Source organism: Acipenser ruthenus, chromosome 39, assembly GCF_902713425.1.
Source record: "Acipenser ruthenus chromosome 39, fAciRut3.2 maternal haplotype, whole genome shotgun sequence".
Taxonomy (NCBI): Eukaryota; Metazoa; Chordata; class Actinopteri; order Acipenseriformes; family Acipenseridae; genus Acipenser; species Acipenser ruthenus.
Window position 1 is genome coordinate 3123892 of NC_081227.1, and position 18590 is coordinate 3142481.

The 18590-nt window shown below is 40.3% G+C and overlaps 1 protein-coding gene across 7 annotated transcripts; it reads right to left on the minus strand.

Moving 5' to 3' along the window:
* Nucleotides 1-631: 631 nt before the first annotated feature.
* On the minus strand, nt 632-15432 carry LOC117397151 (POU domain, class 2, transcription factor 3). Of its 7 annotated transcripts, none has more exons than XM_034912696.2 (13): nt 15253-15431; nt 12227-12283; nt 9013-9047; nt 8506-8607; nt 7693-7798; nt 6563-6651; nt 4759-4941; nt 4451-4592; nt 3609-3742; nt 2680-2841; nt 1674-1737; nt 1237-1351; nt 632-1081 (listed from the first exon to the last, which is right to left on the minus strand). In XM_034912696.2, the coding sequence occupies exons 1-13, from the start codon at nt 15278-15280 to the stop codon at nt 1039-1041; spliced, it is 1260 nt and encodes a 419-aa protein (XP_034768587.1). In that variant the 5' UTR covers nt 15281-15431; the 3' UTR covers nt 632-1038. The 7 variants fall into 7 exon arrangements, with proteins under 7 accessions (XP_034768587.1, XP_058865771.1, XP_058865769.1 ...); XM_059009788.1 differs by lacking the exon at nt 15253-15431 and adding an exon at nt 12905-12994; XM_059009786.1 differs by lacking the exon at nt 15253-15431 and adding an exon at nt 12807-12992 and having other exon boundaries at nt 8506-8662.
* Between the last annotated feature and the right edge of the window lie 3158 nt (nt 15433-18590).

The following is an 18590-nucleotide window of genomic DNA, read 5'->3' on the forward strand; positions in this document are numbered from 1 at the left end:
CAAAATGCCCCCCTAAAAGCTGTCAATGTCGAAAGCAAATAAAAAACAAAACTCTACATTTATTTTTAATTTAAATTACACTGGGTCCAAACGCCTGTCCTCAACCGCCCCGCAGAAAATAAAAAATACAAAAATAAACAAAACATTCATAAGTACATCAATCTTCAACAACAATGAAACAATGTGAAAACCAACCAAGACTCCTTGTAAAGGTGTAATGCCGCAATGTTTTATTACATATTTAATTGACCTTATTATGTAATTATGTTGAGAGCACGGGCTGCATAGAGATTCCCTGTAAAATGTTGCATTATTAGAACATGTACAGCTTTGTAGTGTAACAGCTCGATTTTACCTGAGTGACGTCATGGTGCGTTCTAGGGTTTGGAGAAAAGTCCACGCAATGGTCGTAGCTATGGTTACTAGGGAACATTTTGAGTGTGCAGCTGTACTGAACATTTCCAATTTAAAAAAAAAAAAAAAAAAACGCAGTCCAAAATACACACGTGTGAGTGTGTCAGCATCTCTAAACCCCATATAGAAAATTACCAGAACGTTCCCTATACAGCAGATGCTATTCAAACTGTGGATGCAAACCCGATCACTTAAATGCCAGGAAAAAACATAGAAGTTGTAAACATTATTATAAATTCTGTATTCAAAAAATAACAGTAACAGTTTTATATATATAAAAAAAAGTCTACGTTATCGTACAGTACTATCATATCCAAATCTTCTCCAACCACACAGAGGCGTTTCCAGTCTTGTAATGGCAGTCCTCAATGTTTTGTGTAGTGGGTTTCTAATGTAAATGAAGTCTTACTGTGTGTACATTTACACAGCCTTCCTTCGTGTCTTCTGTTCTTCCACTAGAGAGTGCTGTAGTAAGATGTATTGAAATTGAAAGGCTTGTAGAAGCTCTTTTTTTCCCCCTCAATATGAATAAAATAGCCTGTGGATATTGATGACTATCAAACTGCTTTATGCATGAAACGCTCTGAAGCTTTGCTAACAGTGAGCTGTGTTTCTCTGGACTCTTCAGTGGAGATAGGAGGAGTGGTTCCAGTTCCTATACCAAGACCTGTGGAAAGAGAGATGAGATTGAGCAGGGCGCACAGCTACATACCTTCATACAAACACTATCTGCCTTTGACTGCTGGACATATTGAGGGTCAAAATAATATCTTCCACGGTCCTGTCAGTGGTCATGTTTAGTGGCACCCCCAGCCTCCTTACCCGGCGCCGTTGAGGGACTGGACGCTGCTCTGCGAGGTCAGCGCCCCACCACTGGATGAGATGCTGAGTGGAGGGGACCCCCTGCTGGGACTGCCCGGTGAAGAGCTGGACGACACTGAAACACACGAACGAGAAACAGGGTTCAACAAGCAGGCGTGACACAGCCTTCACTTACACCTAAACACAGGGGCGCCCAAGCACGGTCCAGGAGGGTCATTCCACTCCAGGTTTCACTGCAAGACTATGGGGTCTACGATAATGGGGGTTACCTACACTGTAAGACTATGGGGTCTACGATAGTGGGGTTTATCTGAACTGTAAGACTATGGGGTCTACGATAGTGGGGTTTACCTGCAGGTGCTAAACTGTAAAGACTCCTATTCTACATATACAGTAAGGCACCACTGAAATGAGCCCAATATTCTGGTGGCTCTCACCTCCACTCATAGTGCTGTGAGCCTGGGAGACTGATAGAGGACTGAACGATCCGGATGTGGAAACCTGAAAAAAAGGAAGGAAAAAGGTCCATCAGACTTCCTGAAGAGCATCAGGCTTTCACGATTGGAAGGTTTAAACCCGCGGATTCTACATGTAGTTCAGTAGCTTAACACACTGCGATGCAGGCACGTTACTTTGGTGAAGGCATTGTGTCTCGTCAGATTATCGGGTTTAGAAAGATAATCAACAGCAACTCAATCACATCGCAGTCGGTAATTAAAAAACAGTGATAACATCAAGGCATGAAATCCCAGCAGGATGGCTTTGAGGTTTCCTCGATGAATGTCAACACAGCGCACGTCTCTGAGTTAGAAGAACGAGAAGCAGCTGGGGGAATCATGCTGTAGGAGGGTTTCAAATTCAAACCTATCAGTTTTCCTTTCCCATAGCAGAAAAAAAAAAACTTCACTTAAACAACTTTAAAATCTTATCCTCAAATTCCCCACTGACAAACAGCGTCATATCATCAAAAAGCATGTAAGGTCGGACAGTCAAATAATAAAAGGCTGATTTGTTTTTCCCAAATCAAGTCCTCCAATGTTTCTGATGAACTTCTGCTTGTACAGACAGCCCCGAACTCCCACTCACTCGCCAGTCTGCTGCCAAAAAGCACCTCGGAGTTAACGGACATCATTCAGGGGAAAAAAAAACAGTGACCACAGCGCAGGCAGCAACAGGACAGAGAGGAAATCATTTTCATCTCCTAATGCTGACTCAACACACATGAAATTACAAAAAAAATAAACGGAGCATGTGCTGACGTGATGGGGAGCGTTTCCACTTCCCTTCCCCTCCCTGGAACACTGAAGTTTTTAAAGCTGGCCAGGAACGCTTATTCACTCCGGGTGGATCACGTGCCAGGTTCACTGCACACTTTCTGTGTGAGGTCTATGACTAGGGTCCTCATTTGGTGCTTTGCCCTGACAGTGGAAAGAAGATTCCTACCAGTCTGGAGCTGTAGACCTGGGGCTTCATGGTGTTTAAGAGGGGACAGCAAATCCTCTTCTCCTTCTGCCGTCGGTTACAGAACCAGACCCGGACCACCTCCTTCTCCATGGCCAGCTCCTCCGAGATCAGCGTGATCTCCTCCGAGCTGGGCTTGGGGTTCTGGACAACAGCAGAGACAGGAACAGAAGGAGTGAATCGCCACTGAGGGACTGACTTATAGGAGGAGGGTACGGGGAGTTGTAGCTCCACCGTATCAAAATTAATTCTTTTTTTGTTTTAAAAAAGTTGAACTACTGTACTTCAGGGATGGAAATAAGACCCCCACTGGATAGCAGTTTCATCCCTTCCTGGTTTCACTATGAGTTTGACAAGACACAGCTGAGCTTGTTACCTATACACTGCAGATAATCAAGCTCAAAGTAAAACCTGAAATGGGTGAAACTGAGATGCAATAGGAGTCTTATTTCCATCCCTGGATTTACAGGGTTTTATCAAAGATCTTCAAATTAAAAGGACAGAAAACAGTATTATGAAAGGTTAAAAAGGATTTCTATCAACATCTCAGTTAACTATGCATTTCCAGATCTTTCATCCAAACCGTCATTAGCTTGATATTACTCAGAAAGGTAATATGAACCCCAAACAGTTATTAAACACGAATTAAAAAAAACAAACAGGTAATCTAGGGGTGTGTGAGCAATCGTAAATTATTATCGGTTTGGAATTACAATGCGTGTCTTTCAGAAGCCGCACTTGATCTAGCTCTTGGTATTCAATCTCTGAGTAGCACAATATCTGCTTGCTCGGATCACTAGCCCTTTGACTCTCAAAGGTATTGCGGTGGTTCCCAGCTGTAGTCTGAGAGAGCCAGTGCATAGCCAGTATGTTATTAACTGCAGGGAGCTAACACCAGAGATTATGCTCACGTCCTGAAAGCGCTTCTCCATGGTCATGCGGATGTTGGTCTCGATGCTCGTTCTTTTCTTCCTCTTCCTCCCAAAGCCCTCGATCAGGGGGGGCATGGAGGAAGCACTCCCCATGGTTTCCGAAGGAGAGTTCTCTGAGGGGGCATCGAGAGAGAGAGAGAACAGGGTTGAAAAGGGGAATCAACCCTGGTAAAGCATAGGTATAGCGTGGTACAGCTTATGGTACAGAATCGCCACAGCTGATGCATAAGCTTGGGAAAGCATGGGGATTTGTCATTCAAATTTACCATGGTGAATGCTTAGAAGGCTAAAGCTAGAATAAACATTTCTTATAGTCTTTACTGTGCAGTGGTCAGGTGTACAGTGCTGTGATCCAGCAGAGGGTTAATGAACAGTAACGGTGTGTAGTGCTGGACCACGCTGTCCGTGCCACGCTAGGTTTGCTGAGATTCCCGTGGGTCTTGCTAACAGATTCCTGTTGGTTTGTGTGTGTGGGGTTCAGGCTGTGTTGCTGACAGATTCCTGTAGGTTTGTGTGTGTGGGGTTCATGCTGTGTTGCGGACAGATTCCTGTAGGTTTGTGTGTGTGGGGTTCAGGCTGTGTTGCGGACAGATTCCTGTAGGTTTGTGTGTGTGGGGTTCAGGCTGTGTTGCGGACAGATTCCTGTAGGTTTGTGTGTGTGGGGTCAGGCTGTGTTGCGGACAGATTCCTGTAGGTTTGTGTGTGTGGGGTCAGGCTGTGTTGCTGACAGATTCCTGTAGGTTTGTGTGTGTGGGGTCAGGCTGTGTTGCTGACAGATTCCTGTAGGTTTGTGTGTGTGGGGTCAGGCTGTGTTGCTTTACCTGCGTCGCTCAGCCACTTCTCCAGCAGCGGTTTCAGCTTGCACATGTTTTTAAAGCTCAGGTTAAGAGCCTCGAACCGGGAAATAGTGGTCTGACTGAAATCATTCCCATAGAGCTTGCCCATGGCCAAGCCTACATCGCCCTGGAGGAGAAGATCACACACGGTCTTGATTACCATCAGAATCAATCAATCTTTATTTCTTATATAGCACTTTTCGCAATTAAAAACCTCAAAGCACAGAGTCTTCTGTACAGTATATGGGGGGTTTGGAAAGCGTACCCTCTAATAAAGCCCACTATGTATGTACCTGTGTGAAGCCCAGCTTGATCCGCCTCTGTTTGAAAGCCTTGGCAAACTGCTCCAGCTCCTCCAGGTCGCTGGGCTCGTCCTGCTGACTCGAGGACCCCATGAGTTTCGGGACCTGCAGGTGTGACGGAATCTCTAGGTGGCTGTCTAGAGAGGACCCCGACAGGCCTGACCGACCAACTGCCTGTGAGAAAAAAAACAACAAATATATAACACAGAGGCTAAGATATTCTGTAGGGTGTGTGTTGCTAACACAGAGAACCTGTTACTGTGCTGGAAACTAACACCTAACTGTCTATGTTTATACTGAAGTGGACATGATGCGTTGCTCACCTCTTCATAGTGACCGATACATGGGATAAAGCCCATTTACCCGGCCTCTTACAACACTCTGAGGATAAACACTCTCCTGCCCAAGCTCATTCCTTTGTGCAACAGGTATTAGGACCCAAACCTAGCCTCACACTCACTTGCACTGCTGCAAGGCACGTTCAGATGAGAGAAAGCTGGCTAGAGCCTCCAGCCCCTGAAATGTATCAGTTATACAAACATGCTATGAACTGTGTAAGTAGATGTTCTGGTTTGTATATTGAAATCCATTAACTGCCATATAAACTAAATATTTTGACTGTCTTTCTAAAGACAATATTTCCATTTTGGAAGCATATGAAAGTACACAAAGAGATGACCAATAGGTTTAACGCCTGTCTGATCTCTTGATGTTACCAGCTCATGGAAAGCAAGGTGTTCTCAGTTCAGTTGAATGGATTACTAATCAGTTGGCTCAGATCTTTTTTGGCAGGGATGCATCAGAAAAACAGGAACCGACACTGTTCTGCAAGTAAATGCGGGTTAACAAATGAACATGAAAACTATCTCATGAGATGGCAGGCTTTACACCACGGCTGAAATTCTCAACACCAAAAAGTGCATCCACTCATATACTCATATATACTGCTGTGGAGAAGGAGTTTTATTTCAAGATATCCTAAAAAAAAAAGAGGTGATGTTAAAAAAAAAACTGTATAAAAAAACAACTGTAAAAATAATACAAAAAGGTCTTAGTCAAACGATGCACAATAGGGGCTGCATTTTGTAATGTAACAGACACTACCATTAAAAAAGAATATGTACTTCATGTGGTCGTTTTAGCCCCCTGGTATTCGACTTCTGAGTCATTCGCCAGCTGGATTTATGAAGAGTTTAATTTAACACGACAAAACTTTACATAGCTAGCGTGGACACAAGCATGACTAATTTGTATCTTCATGGGAGTAATAACATAAAAGAAAACTCAGCATTAACTTCGTTTCATCGTGTACATTACGAAAATAATGATATATTACAGTTTTCTCTGCAGAGCGGTTCCCAGAATGCATTGAGACGGCTATATTTTACAAATGTCGTCATATTTATTTTGACGGCTTAATCATTTCATAACAGAAAACTTACTTCAGATATCACTTATTCAACAAACAACCGCCTTCTACTTTCAATTTCTTAAACAATTAGTAGTCGATATCAGGGGAGGGTACCAGCAAATTATTTTGACACGTTATCGACCAATCATATAAATCCAGAGGCGGGGTGAGACTAACCGATTGGTTTAATAATGATTGGCACCAAAGCTGCCAAATAACTTCTCCTCATTAACGGTGAGTAGCGGCAGAATTTCACTCCTGCTTTAAACAAACAGCAGTATTTTTCAGAGGAGTGTAGAAAAGTTAGCTTCAAGCTTTTGATAGTCTTCTAAAAGTGTACTCCCACACCCCACCAGATCTCTTCCCAAGGTTGGGTCTTCTTACCTGGGAATTCAGCCCTAATCCAGACTGGTGCTGCAGCAGGCCTGCCTGCGACTGTGTTGGCAAGGACAGCAGGTTTGGTTGCAGAAGAGCTGAAATTAAATAAAAAATATATATATATTAGAAAACAAAAACATTCAGTCGAAAACAAAGTGAAATAATCTCAGATTGACTTACAGATTTCTTTAAATAATGTTTTGCTAGCATGGTACGCCAAACTGTCGTTTAGAGTATCTCAAAATAACTTCCCGTTCATATTTAGAGGTATCTCTAAATCATTTTAAGATATCTTGAATAACTAACTGTTCTATTTAAAGATATCTCTAAATGAACAGGAAGCTATTTTGAGATATCTTAAAATGATTTAGCGATATCTCCAAATGAACAGGAAGCTATTTTGAGATATCTTAAAATGATTTAGCGATATCTCTAAATGAACAGGAAGCTATTTTGAGATATCTCTAAATGATTTTGAGATATCTTAAAATGATTTAGCGATATCTAAATGAACAGGAAGTTATTTAGAAATATCTCTAAATGATTTTGAGATATCTTAAAATGATTTAAAGATATCTGAAAATGCATTTTAGATATCTCATTTAAAGCTCCCGTTTAAAGATATCTGAAAATCATGATTGATTTAATTGATTAACATAACTAAATGTATTTTAGATATGTTAAAATGATGTAGATATCATTAAATATTTTAAGATATCTTCAAATATTTAAAAAGATATCTGGAAATGATTGAGATATCTTCAAATATTTAGAGATAGCTGTACATTAATTTGAGATATCTCTAAATGATAAATTTGGCTTGACATACCTTTCAAGACCAAATCCTGTCAAAGCGCTAAACACATTTTTACAAAGCTAATATGATTAAAAGGAGATTACTAATAATAATAATAATAATAATAATAATAATAATAATAATAATAATAATAATACCTCCTCTTTATGCAGATAACTGGATGTTGCTTTTATCAAAGATTTTCTACTTTTTTTTTTTTATTCACTGTTTGGCTATATTGATAGTAAATTGGAGAAGCCCTGTATTTTCTGGTTTCAAAACATCATGCTTTGTTGAAGCGTTATAGAAAGGGAGCTCTGCATGATCTTGTCTGCGGTACCTTGGTGCCCTGGCTGGGTCTGTGAGAGCAGGAACTGGGATGTAGGGGGCAGGTGAGACCCTGGAACCAGAACCAGCTGCTGCAGGGGGTGCAGCGTGGGCAGGTCCTGGGACAGCAGGGAGAAGAGATTTCAATGACAAAACCCTATCCACCCAAAAACACAATCAAATTACTATGCCGGACAGCTATGACCAAATGTTTAGCATCACCTAGAATTTTAGGATTGAGACATGGTTTAAAAAAAAAACTATATGAACATAATATTTTATTTAACATGGTGTAATGAAAGAAACTACAAAATGAAATCACAACCGGAAGCCATAATAGTAGCACAGTATAAAAACTACAAAGCGCTGTGCAATTCAATATGTTAACGTAACATTATTCAGCAGGTTCCATTCGACTTTATGAAGCAAAATGTGTTAATTCTATAGGGTGATGCAAAACATCTGGCCACAGCTGTTTGAACAGAGCTTCAAGTTATGCAATAGATAAAGAAGAGCTAGACGTATGTTTTAAATCTTCTCCCCCTCGCTAGAATGAAAACCAAACTGTTAGCAAAACAGTGTCTAGAGGTGCATTGACATTGAGCAGTATTAAAACCAGCAATGGATGAAACTGCTATGCAATAGGAGTCTTATTTCCACCCCTGCCCTCCCGTCACTCTTGCATATGTACTCCGAGTCGCTAACTGCCCAGGGCACATCTGATGCTGTCCCCAATGCCTAACTTCCTCACCACACCTGCTGCTGGGAACACGCTTGAGGTAAAGCAGTTCAGATAAACGGTTAAAACAAGATCTGCTTAAGTTACCCCAGACAACTGCCCTCCTGAAGCTGATGAGCCCGGGGTCAGGTGGCAGTTTTTGCGATTGACCACGGATTGGGGTGAATCGCTGATGTCCTCCGTCTTAATCTGAAAAACATTATGAGTGACACCTGACTGAGTCGAAAAGGCGAAGCGTGATGTGCTTTCAAAAGAAAGAAAAAAAGGAAATATGTCAGTAAAATGAAAATGAGCACAGCTTTCAGAAATTCAAATGTAATTTGATAAGATCTAAACGAGAATGTAGCAAACAATAAACAGCATGTAATCGAACTAAACATGTTCCAGCTGTGTGTGAGCCTGACAGGCTGGGAACTTCATCACAGCCCTGCTCCCCTAGCCTGGCCTGGGGCTGGAGTTTCAGAGGAACACTACAGCTCAGTGCACCTCGTACTTAACCCCCTCTCTGCCATACGCTTGGAGAGTACAGATGGTCACAGAATGGAAAGGGGAGTTCAGATTCCTATCATCAGGCGATCAAACCCGTCTACTTACATGTCTTGTGAAGTCAAGCCCATTTCTTTCATCTCCTGAAAGAAAACAAACATTTTTAGGTATTGAAATTCAGTCTAAAAACAGCTGACTCGACAGACCTGGCTGTGTGTATAAAGCCTAGTTTTGACCATTATAAATTGACTATCATTGACGTCTCACTCATTTTAGGAACGGTTTGGCCTCAGATGTAGGAGGCTCATTCCTAAAAGTATGTGAATGACAAAGCTCTTTATGGAGTCTGGCTTCTATAGCTGTCACCCCGGCCCCTCTTCTGTTGTGAATATGCATGCTTCACTGTTTCAATGTCATATGCTGTACTCAGATTCCATGCTTTTCCATGGTACCACTTAGATCTGCACTGTTCAAATCAAGGTTTTACTTTAAAAAGAAACATGCACGCAGCTCCTCTGTTTCTATTGAATGTCAACACAGAACAGAACCAACCGAGACCCAGTAATGACTACAACCTTTTCTTCATTACAAAAGCGCCTGCATGAAAAAGAGAAACGAGCCTTTGTTAGCCATGAAGATAACCCTTTAATCTTCCTAATTTGAATTTCAAATTTCAGCCTCTTCATGTCTCTTGCGTGCTCTGGCTCTGGTGTCCTGCAGTATGGAAATTTTCCAGCCCTAGCTGCAAAGTTTCCAGTATGGAAATAATGAGCTCATGCAAATAGGTTGAGGTCCATCTCCAAGAGAACCACAGGTGTAGCGTCAACACCTAGGCGTGGCGCTCCTGTGACACGGTGTGCCTTTGACACTGTTCATGGTAAGGATGCAACAATACAAACACATCATTCTGCACGGCCAAGAAACTAGAATGACTTTCAATGTGTGATTAGGACCAGGGTGTGTGGATCGGATCCTATTCAGTTAAAATGAACTTCTGTAGACTAACTAAATACCCCAAATGACAATAACTATCGGCACTGTGTTCTGGGATTTCACGATGTCATCCTTACAGTATTATCTTTATCTCCCAAGTGGATTGCATAGATGTGTGACGAATCCAGCCAAGCCCTTTGAAAGGTGCTTATGACCAGAGAAACCAAAACTTACAGATAATGAAAACATAATGGCATGAGCCAAAGTGAGGCTCAAAACGTAGATTCCATTGTTATTGAACTTACTGATGATCTGATTTAATCATTTATTTTTGCTATTCCAGTATGCAAGGAAGGCTTGTTCTATTATACCACCTAGCCTGCATTCTGTTCTGTGAATTCCATGAACAATTCTCACATTCTACTTCCAGTTCTTTATTCCATGTTCTGTGTATTACAGATCCTCAGGGCATGGGCTGCAGCTAGCGCAGTGCACATAACTGAACTGACAACTTGGCTACACACAGCAGTTGAACTGGAAGTGTAGTTTGACGGGACATTGGTAGTAAAAATTAAACACCTACTGTATAGAAATCTGGGGGGGGGGGGAACATTAAAAGAGCTGGCCTTTCCTTTAAAAACATTCTCTCATTTTAGTCTGACCCCTCTTCTGTTGCACTGCGTATATCTTCTGATTCTTCACCTGTTTTAATGTTTTTAGTAGATAAATGCAGCTGTAGATAAACTGCCGGATCAGGCTGGTACCTGTGCTGTAGGTCACGTGTTGTGATTGCAGCTACAACTGCAACACAGGAAGTGATAAACGTACCAGGAAGCAGTCCTTCTACCAAAAGCGCTGTATTGGAAATACCTTCATATTCCAGACTTAAGTATAAAATACAAGCAAAGACCAGCTTAGAAATTACACTTAAACAATGCATTTAAAAAACAAACCAAAAAATCAAAAACTGCGTTAATTAAAAAGCGTGTGTTTGTTATGGAAATATATCACTTTCACCATGTTTAACATTTTCAAAAGCCAATACAGGTAGAAGATTATCATGAATTGCATTCATATTTAGATCAAACAAATATCATAAGAGCTAATTGTTGGGTTTTCTTTTTCACCCTGACTGTAGGAACGGCGGTACTTCTTATGAAATGGCAAAACACATACACAGATCCCCGACCCATTGAAATGAATTCATCACTATAGCCTGTTACTGCCAATACCTATTAATAACCTGCAGAAATACATCAAGCGTTTATATTAATGGGACTCGTTTAACATGCTTCAACTCCTGAAGCCCAAAAAGGGTGTTTAATAAACTAAATAAAGGTGTAGTAGCCTATTCATGAAACATTTCTGTTCGGTTGCTGAGAAACTCAAACATTAATTAAAACAAGACTGAAGAAAAAAAAACTTGATTTAAATCGTTGTGAATGAGCTGTTTATACTGTAGCCTATACACTGTGAATTAGGAATTGCACAGCTGCATAATCTATAGCTATGTTTAAACGTTTGAAATTGGAGTGTACACACTGGGTAAATTTTTTTTTTTTTTTTTTATAAATAAAAAATAAATGGCCAACAAATATCAGACACCGCAATGTAAATCACAAAACGAAGCTTGAAACTTATGTACAGTAGTATAACCCCGTTTAAATCAAACTTTCCAAACGGTCTGTCACAGAGTATCACTTTCACAGTGCGTGTTTGTATAGTACTGCATTTGTTACACAAATCTAAACGTGGATCTAAAAACACAGTTGAAACGAAAGGCAATGAATGGTTGAACCTTGAATTAACAGTTTGCAGGGGAACACGAGCTTCTCTATTTGCTGTTTTGTTTGGTGAAAAATGTGGAAAAACGCAGTTCCACATTGACCAGAAATTCTGCCGAGGAGTTCCCTTAGAACCTTTTATTTCTATTCAGTATAAATTCTGTAATTGTGACACGGACTCCAAAACCATAAACCGGAATAAAGCAGAACAACCTATTACATTGTTTAAACAACAACAACAACAATAATAATAATAATAATAATAATAATAATAATAATAATAATAATAATAATACCTTTGAAAGAAAACTCAACCGAAACAGGTACAGTAACAACTTTGTTTACCATAAGTGCAGGGAATTTAAAAAAAAAAAAAAAAAAGTATTACAACATAACCAATATATGAACTCAAATATTATTATCACTTCTAAAAGTGAAGCGCTTATCAATTCCTGATACAAGTGTAACGCGATTTATATTTTAAAAATTCTCTAAATCTCTTTAATTCTGCACGTCTCGCAAGCTGTCGTCCAGCACACGTTGTCCAGGTTTGCAATCTCTTATAAAACGTTGAAAGCTGATAAATAACAGTCTCACATCCTCACCTGCTTGATCGTTTCGGGTATCTGCGGGTTCCGCTGACTCGCCGCTCATCTTAATACCTACAATAATAAAAACAGCTGATTTTACTAAATGGTCACAACTTTATGCAGAAACGGCGCTTGTTCTTCACCATCATATTATACTAATATATTCGATGTTTTCTCCTCACGCAAATGCTGCTAGTAAAATATTCATAAGTTAGTGGGTTCCCCCATGAATTGTGACCACTAACCTATCTACAATATATCTTTGGGCTTTTTTTTCTTTCTCTGTCCAATCCTCTCTCTCACCTGTTGCTTTCATTCAGTTTTCACTCAGCACGTTCAACACTAAACACACCGCTATTAGAATTAGCAGTGTAGTATTATCACTAGCAGTCGTAGTCCTATTAGTTATGATCAATATTTGTATCTGGGTTCGGTCACCTATTTCAAATGATTACTTTGCATTTTTTAATTATTATATATTTTTTTTAATTCATAATATACCTATACCTTTTTTGTTTTTAATATTAAATACAAATTACGCAAAACGTTTTTTTTTTTTTTTTATGTGTGTTAAACCGATAGAACTATTAATTACCTGTACAAAAATAATATTTTTTTTGTATGCTCCAAGACTCCCTTCCGTCCCGTATCAGCTGAAGCCGCACTAACTTTTGAACTATAACGATACTCTACCTCAAAGACTCCTGACGATTGAAGGGCCACGATGTTTTATTCAAATGTTATTCCTAAACCCCTCTCTGACACAAAGGTGCGCGCCAGGTGCGTCAGTGCAGGCGCTTGAACCTCTTATCAAAACGCAATAGGCGACCTGAAAGGTAAACGGATATTTGCATGAGACCTCCAACAGCCAATTGGAAGCGTTACCTCATTTGCATAAAGCGACTTGACTCGCAAGCCAGAAAAGTGGCCTTCTGATGGCGCCTTTGTGATGTCGATTGTTATCCCTTTTAGGTTTTATTAAGAAAGATAATATTCTCAAAGATAGTTTATCACTCAGAATGAATAAGAAACACACTCAGAATAGTCACAGGCTGCAAAATGAATGGTCTATGTTGTTCATTTCTAGTTAGGAAAATGTATAGGGTGTGTGTGTGTGTGTGTGTGTTTCTTTCTGGAAATACAATGTGCAAATAACAGCTTGCAGTAAAGAGCTATCTATCTATCTATCTATCTATCTATCTATCTATCTATCTCTCTCTCTATCTGTGGCTAGAAGGTATGGGGAGGAATGTAAAGAAAGAATATTGTATACTGTTCCTGTATAATGCATGTAAGCTCAAATAAACTTAGCACACAGAGTTGAAACGCTTGTCAAAGAAACATCCACACGCTACACGTCTGCTAGTCAGGACTGATGCTGCTGCATTATATTACACTCCTGCCTTCAATCTTGTCTTAATCGTTTGGGCAGCACTGAATACCCCTATAGATTTCCTTTTCTAAATCGAAATCTTGTGGTTAGCCATGCCAAGTAAATGCAAAATATATAATCAGGTGAGAAACTCAAAATGACTGTGGATTATAACTTATATGGGCTGTGCTGCTGTACACAGACTGTATTGCAGGCCTACTGTATAGCTTTCACAGAAAATAATAATGCTCTTATGAATAGCATGGGCTTAGCAGACGTTCTGTACAGGGAACAACACCCATACCTGTAGGATTTCAAGATGTCCTCAATGGATACCCAGAATGACATGAACCAAACCCCTGCAACTGTCAGTCTCCATTGAGAGTGGTAAAGGACTGAATGACAGAGTTAACAGCTGAAGTGAAACGCAACAAAATATCATCATTCTTCTCTTGTGTCAACGCCATGGTAGCGTACTGCCATCCCAGCAGTAGTTTCGCTTGTCCTGCCATTTTCATTGACGATCATTAGGCAAAACGAGTCTTTCGGTGGTGGCAGAGAATTGCTTATCTTTATATTATCTCTTATGGACAAGAGCTAACATAACACTGCCCAGCATCCCACAACATTGATGTGCTTCTACTCATATGAGATATACTGCAATCTCTCAGGATAATGCAATATTTCAGATATACTTTAATAACTTGTAGTGCAATGCAATGCACTTCTTATGGTTATTTTTCAGTACTGTTCCTGGAAAGTGTGCTCTAAATACTGCACAGCCCTAGTGGTGGAGGAATCTTTGACCCAGCTAGTTTACACTGTGGTATCAGCTAACGCACATTAGCATACAGGTAAATATGAGCTACAGCAACAACAAACACAGAACAGAACATAAACCAGAGCATTCATCTATCTGTTCAACATTTTAATATGGACTGGGATTTGAGATATCAAATATCAGAAGATCGGATTGTTTTACTCAGTGTTTAAACTCACAAAATGCAAACTGTGGGAAAGCAGTGTATGGAAACAGAATCTGATCTGAAAGACATTCGTGCTTTGTATTAAAATGTGAAAAAAACAGTACAAATCACAAAGAAGAAACACCACACAGTCCTAAGAGTTTGCACCTTTGCATGCAATCCCAAAAACAGAGTATGTGGGGTCCCTAATGCACTGATGCATGCTTGCAGGGCAGTGCAGGAAAGCCCACGTTGCCAATGCTTGTGCTATCCCTACTCTGTGGATAATTAGACAGTACTTTCAAACCAGAGCCATCACAAGCAAGCAGCTCCACAATCTGTTCCAAAATAAGAGCATCAACAAATCTGCACATCATTACAGATTCAGAGACTGAAATAATGAAATGCAACATAGGAAAAATGTGACTTTGATCAAATATTATTATTATTTGTGATCAGCACAATTATATGAAAAATAATGCTAATGCTAATAATATCTCAACTGACCATTTCTATACAGAATATAATTTTGTTTCTTATTATGTTAGTACAAAGCTATATTTCTATAACCTGTATATGCCCATAGATAGATATATAGTTTTGTAGTAATATAATATACACGTGTCATACCCGTAGCGTCTAACTTCCTATACCAGCATGCACGATTCAAACACCCTCTACATGCATAAATCATTACTTCTTACCTGTGTGCTGGGAATCAAAATTGACCATTTCTTTAATATCTTAATGAAATATCAGTCCACTTCTTCAGTTTCAGTGCTGCGAATGGAATGCACAGCACACAACATGCATCTAAAATCTCACGCTATCTGCTTCTATAGCAGACCATGCTTTTTGTTTCCTAGGGGCTGGGGATTGGAAGAGCACCTGGCCAGAGCCGAGACAGACATGCTCGTTAGTTCAGCCCGGATCTCTCCCTTTGGAATTCTGGCTCCCAGCCCATGCAAACTAGCCGATTTGCATAGTGAAGCAGAGACATGAAGGCTGCTGTGGATGGAGTAATATTCACTGTGCCACCACTAGCTGGCTTGAATGGGCATACAGTGAGCAGCATAGACTGCTGTCCGTTCCAGTACAGGGTCATCTGTACAAGGTCACTGAAGTGGACTATCCATTGAGGTTCTGGTACAGGTCCCTGCGACGGACACAGTACCTTTGCATTGTATTTCGATTTATCAGCTTGAACATCCTACCCACGCATTTCCTTGGAAGCCTGGTGAATATGTAATACTTTCTTAGAATTAAATGACTAACACCAATAGGAAAAAAAAAAAAAAAGCCATGCCGACAACTTACGAAACACGCATTTCACTCTGCAAGTTTGTGAACTCTCAGTTGACATTTGCCTACCTGGTGCAGGAATCTGCGTGCCCTGAGTAGGTTAGTTTAGCACTATAGTGGCATTCCCAAAGATTCAATTTCAATTATGGGGCTATTTTCCTTACAGCAGCTGTGGTAAAGATAGCTGGTGGTTTTGTGATCATTTTACTGTGATCGTTTTTGTTATTTCAGTGCTTAAAAAGGCACTGTAAGGACAGCACCATAATTATAACAAAATAAAAACTAAATCATCTAATGTAGGTAGCCAAACTACAGACCATAACCTTCAGCTCTCTGTGAACAGAAGTCAATTCCAACAGAGTTATCAGGTCTCAATTAAGGTTATGTCGACACACAGTGTATTATATATTAAAGCTATCTCAAATATAAGCATGCTCTGTACAACTAACCCTGCCATGCCACTGTGCACTAGAATAAAAGCAGTCAGGTTATGATTAGCTGCCCCCTGACCCAAACATTCACATCTAGGTGTTGTATTTTTACACTTGATTTAGTCAGGAAGGGATGCTACATTCCACTTTGTGCATGCGCCTTAAAACAAAAAACAAAACCCCCTCTTCTCACAAACTGAATTTTAAAACGGCTCGCTGTGAACTCGTTGCTATGCAAATCCCAAAACGGATCAGACCACAGTTTGTCAAGGTCTTCCCAAACAGGAAGCTTGTTGATTCACATGGTACAGCTCTCCAACGTGCACTCTTCAGAGTTAATTATAATAATACTAATAATCTTCAGTATAATACTGACGTGCTTTAAAAAGGGGCATGCAGTGTGGAGTAGTGGTTAGGGCTCTGGACTCTTGACCGGAAGGTTGTGGGTTCAATCCCAGGTGGGGACACTGCTGCTGTACCCTTGAGCAAGGTACTTTACCTAGATTGCTCCAGTCAAAACCCAACTGTATAAATGGGGAATTGTATGTAAAAATAATGTGATATCTCGTAATAATTGTAAGTCGCCCTGGATAAGGGCGTCTGCTAAGAAATAAATAATAATAATAATAATAATAATAATAATAATAATAATAATAATACAGGGGGCTTAGTCCTAAAGCCTTCTTTGTGTTGTCCCCACCTTTCCAAATGATCTTCTGCAGAAACGAAGGAGCGCCTCTACCATGACTCTGTACTGAGGGGCACAGGCAGCACACTGGAGATCATCCCAGTGGTACGAACCAGTACAGACACCAGTGTGCTGCCGGACCACTGTGCACTACCCAGGACTGGGGAGCATTGGTTTCACGCCAACAATGTTTCAGCCACTCAGATGACAGCATTTTAATCATTTTTATCACAGAATAAAAAGTACCCAACATTTTTTGGGATAGTCATTGCTGTGCTGGGCGTGCATATATATCTCAGGTCTCCGACACATCCCAGAATTGATCAGCTTTTGCACAGGTTGTATAGGATTTGTATGTATTTTATAATATATTCAAATATACATTTTGAAACATTGTTTCATTCCTATATTTGGTGAGCCATAATATCTCTCTCTCATATATATATATACACATAATTTGAAAAAGGAATACTGCTGTGTGCCAAAAGAAGCACATTATATATAATCAATTTCTAAACCGGTTCAACAGTAATTCCTTGGTCAATACCTGTAAAGTGTATTTAAAAGAGAAATAACCGGTGATGTAATAAAGTTTTTTCTTTGTCTTGCGATATAGGATATGCAAATGTATGCAAATGAAGCCCTTGGTCTGCCCCAGCCCTGTGTCTGCTTGGGCTTTATTTCTTTGTTTAGGTAAATCAGTAATACGTTCTTGTTTAATTTATTAAGCAGGTTTTCTAAACCAGTAAGGGTTCCCTACAGCGTCAATAATGAGTTCCAGGGATAGAAAGCAGGGGTGGTGTCTCTGCCACCTCCCTGCCCACGGGCAGCTCATACGCTGAGCTGTGACCAGAGGAAACCACGGGCATACACTGAAACACAGCCTTTACAAACGAGAAGGCGTTTCAACAGGAATACAAAGCTATAGATTCTTATTGAAAAGTACTGGTATGTAATTCAGGGATGGAAATACGACTCCCATAGCAGTTTCATACAGGCACCTGGCAAGGAACCTTTTTTAAAAGCCTTGTCTGCCCATCCCAGTCCTTGGACTATTTGTGACTACCAGCTCCGTTCTGCCAATTGCGCCAGATTCAGAACCAATTTTTGCAGGCTAAATATACAGCAGCCATTCCTAGTCAAGGCTGCTCGGTGTCTGAAGCAAACAGCACCCGCACTGTCCTCTGGTTTACGGAGGTAAAGCACAGGTTTGATTGTACTGTAGTTTTAGAGCAGCTGAGTGTTTGTTGTTATGAGTAATGTATTTGAACACATCATATTTATGAAGGAAGACTCATCAGGGGAGAGTAAGAGGAGACATGCCTTGGGAATTAGTCAGTGTAGGACTGGTACTGGAGTCTGGCGAGGGGGCTAGGAATTCTCTCTCTCTTCCTCGGTAAAGTGCCGTGGGATCCTTACATGCAGAGGGGGGTTCCTGTCAACAGAAGACGTACAAAAGCAGAACAGTTTTCCATTTCAAACTGGAGGCAATTGAACCCCAGACTGATATGTAACACAATTTTTGTTCCTGGGTAGTAAGTGTTATTTCCTAATTGCTTATGCCTCAAAAGTATAGAAAATGGTTATTATTCCCCACAAACTTTGCTTTTGTGACCAGACA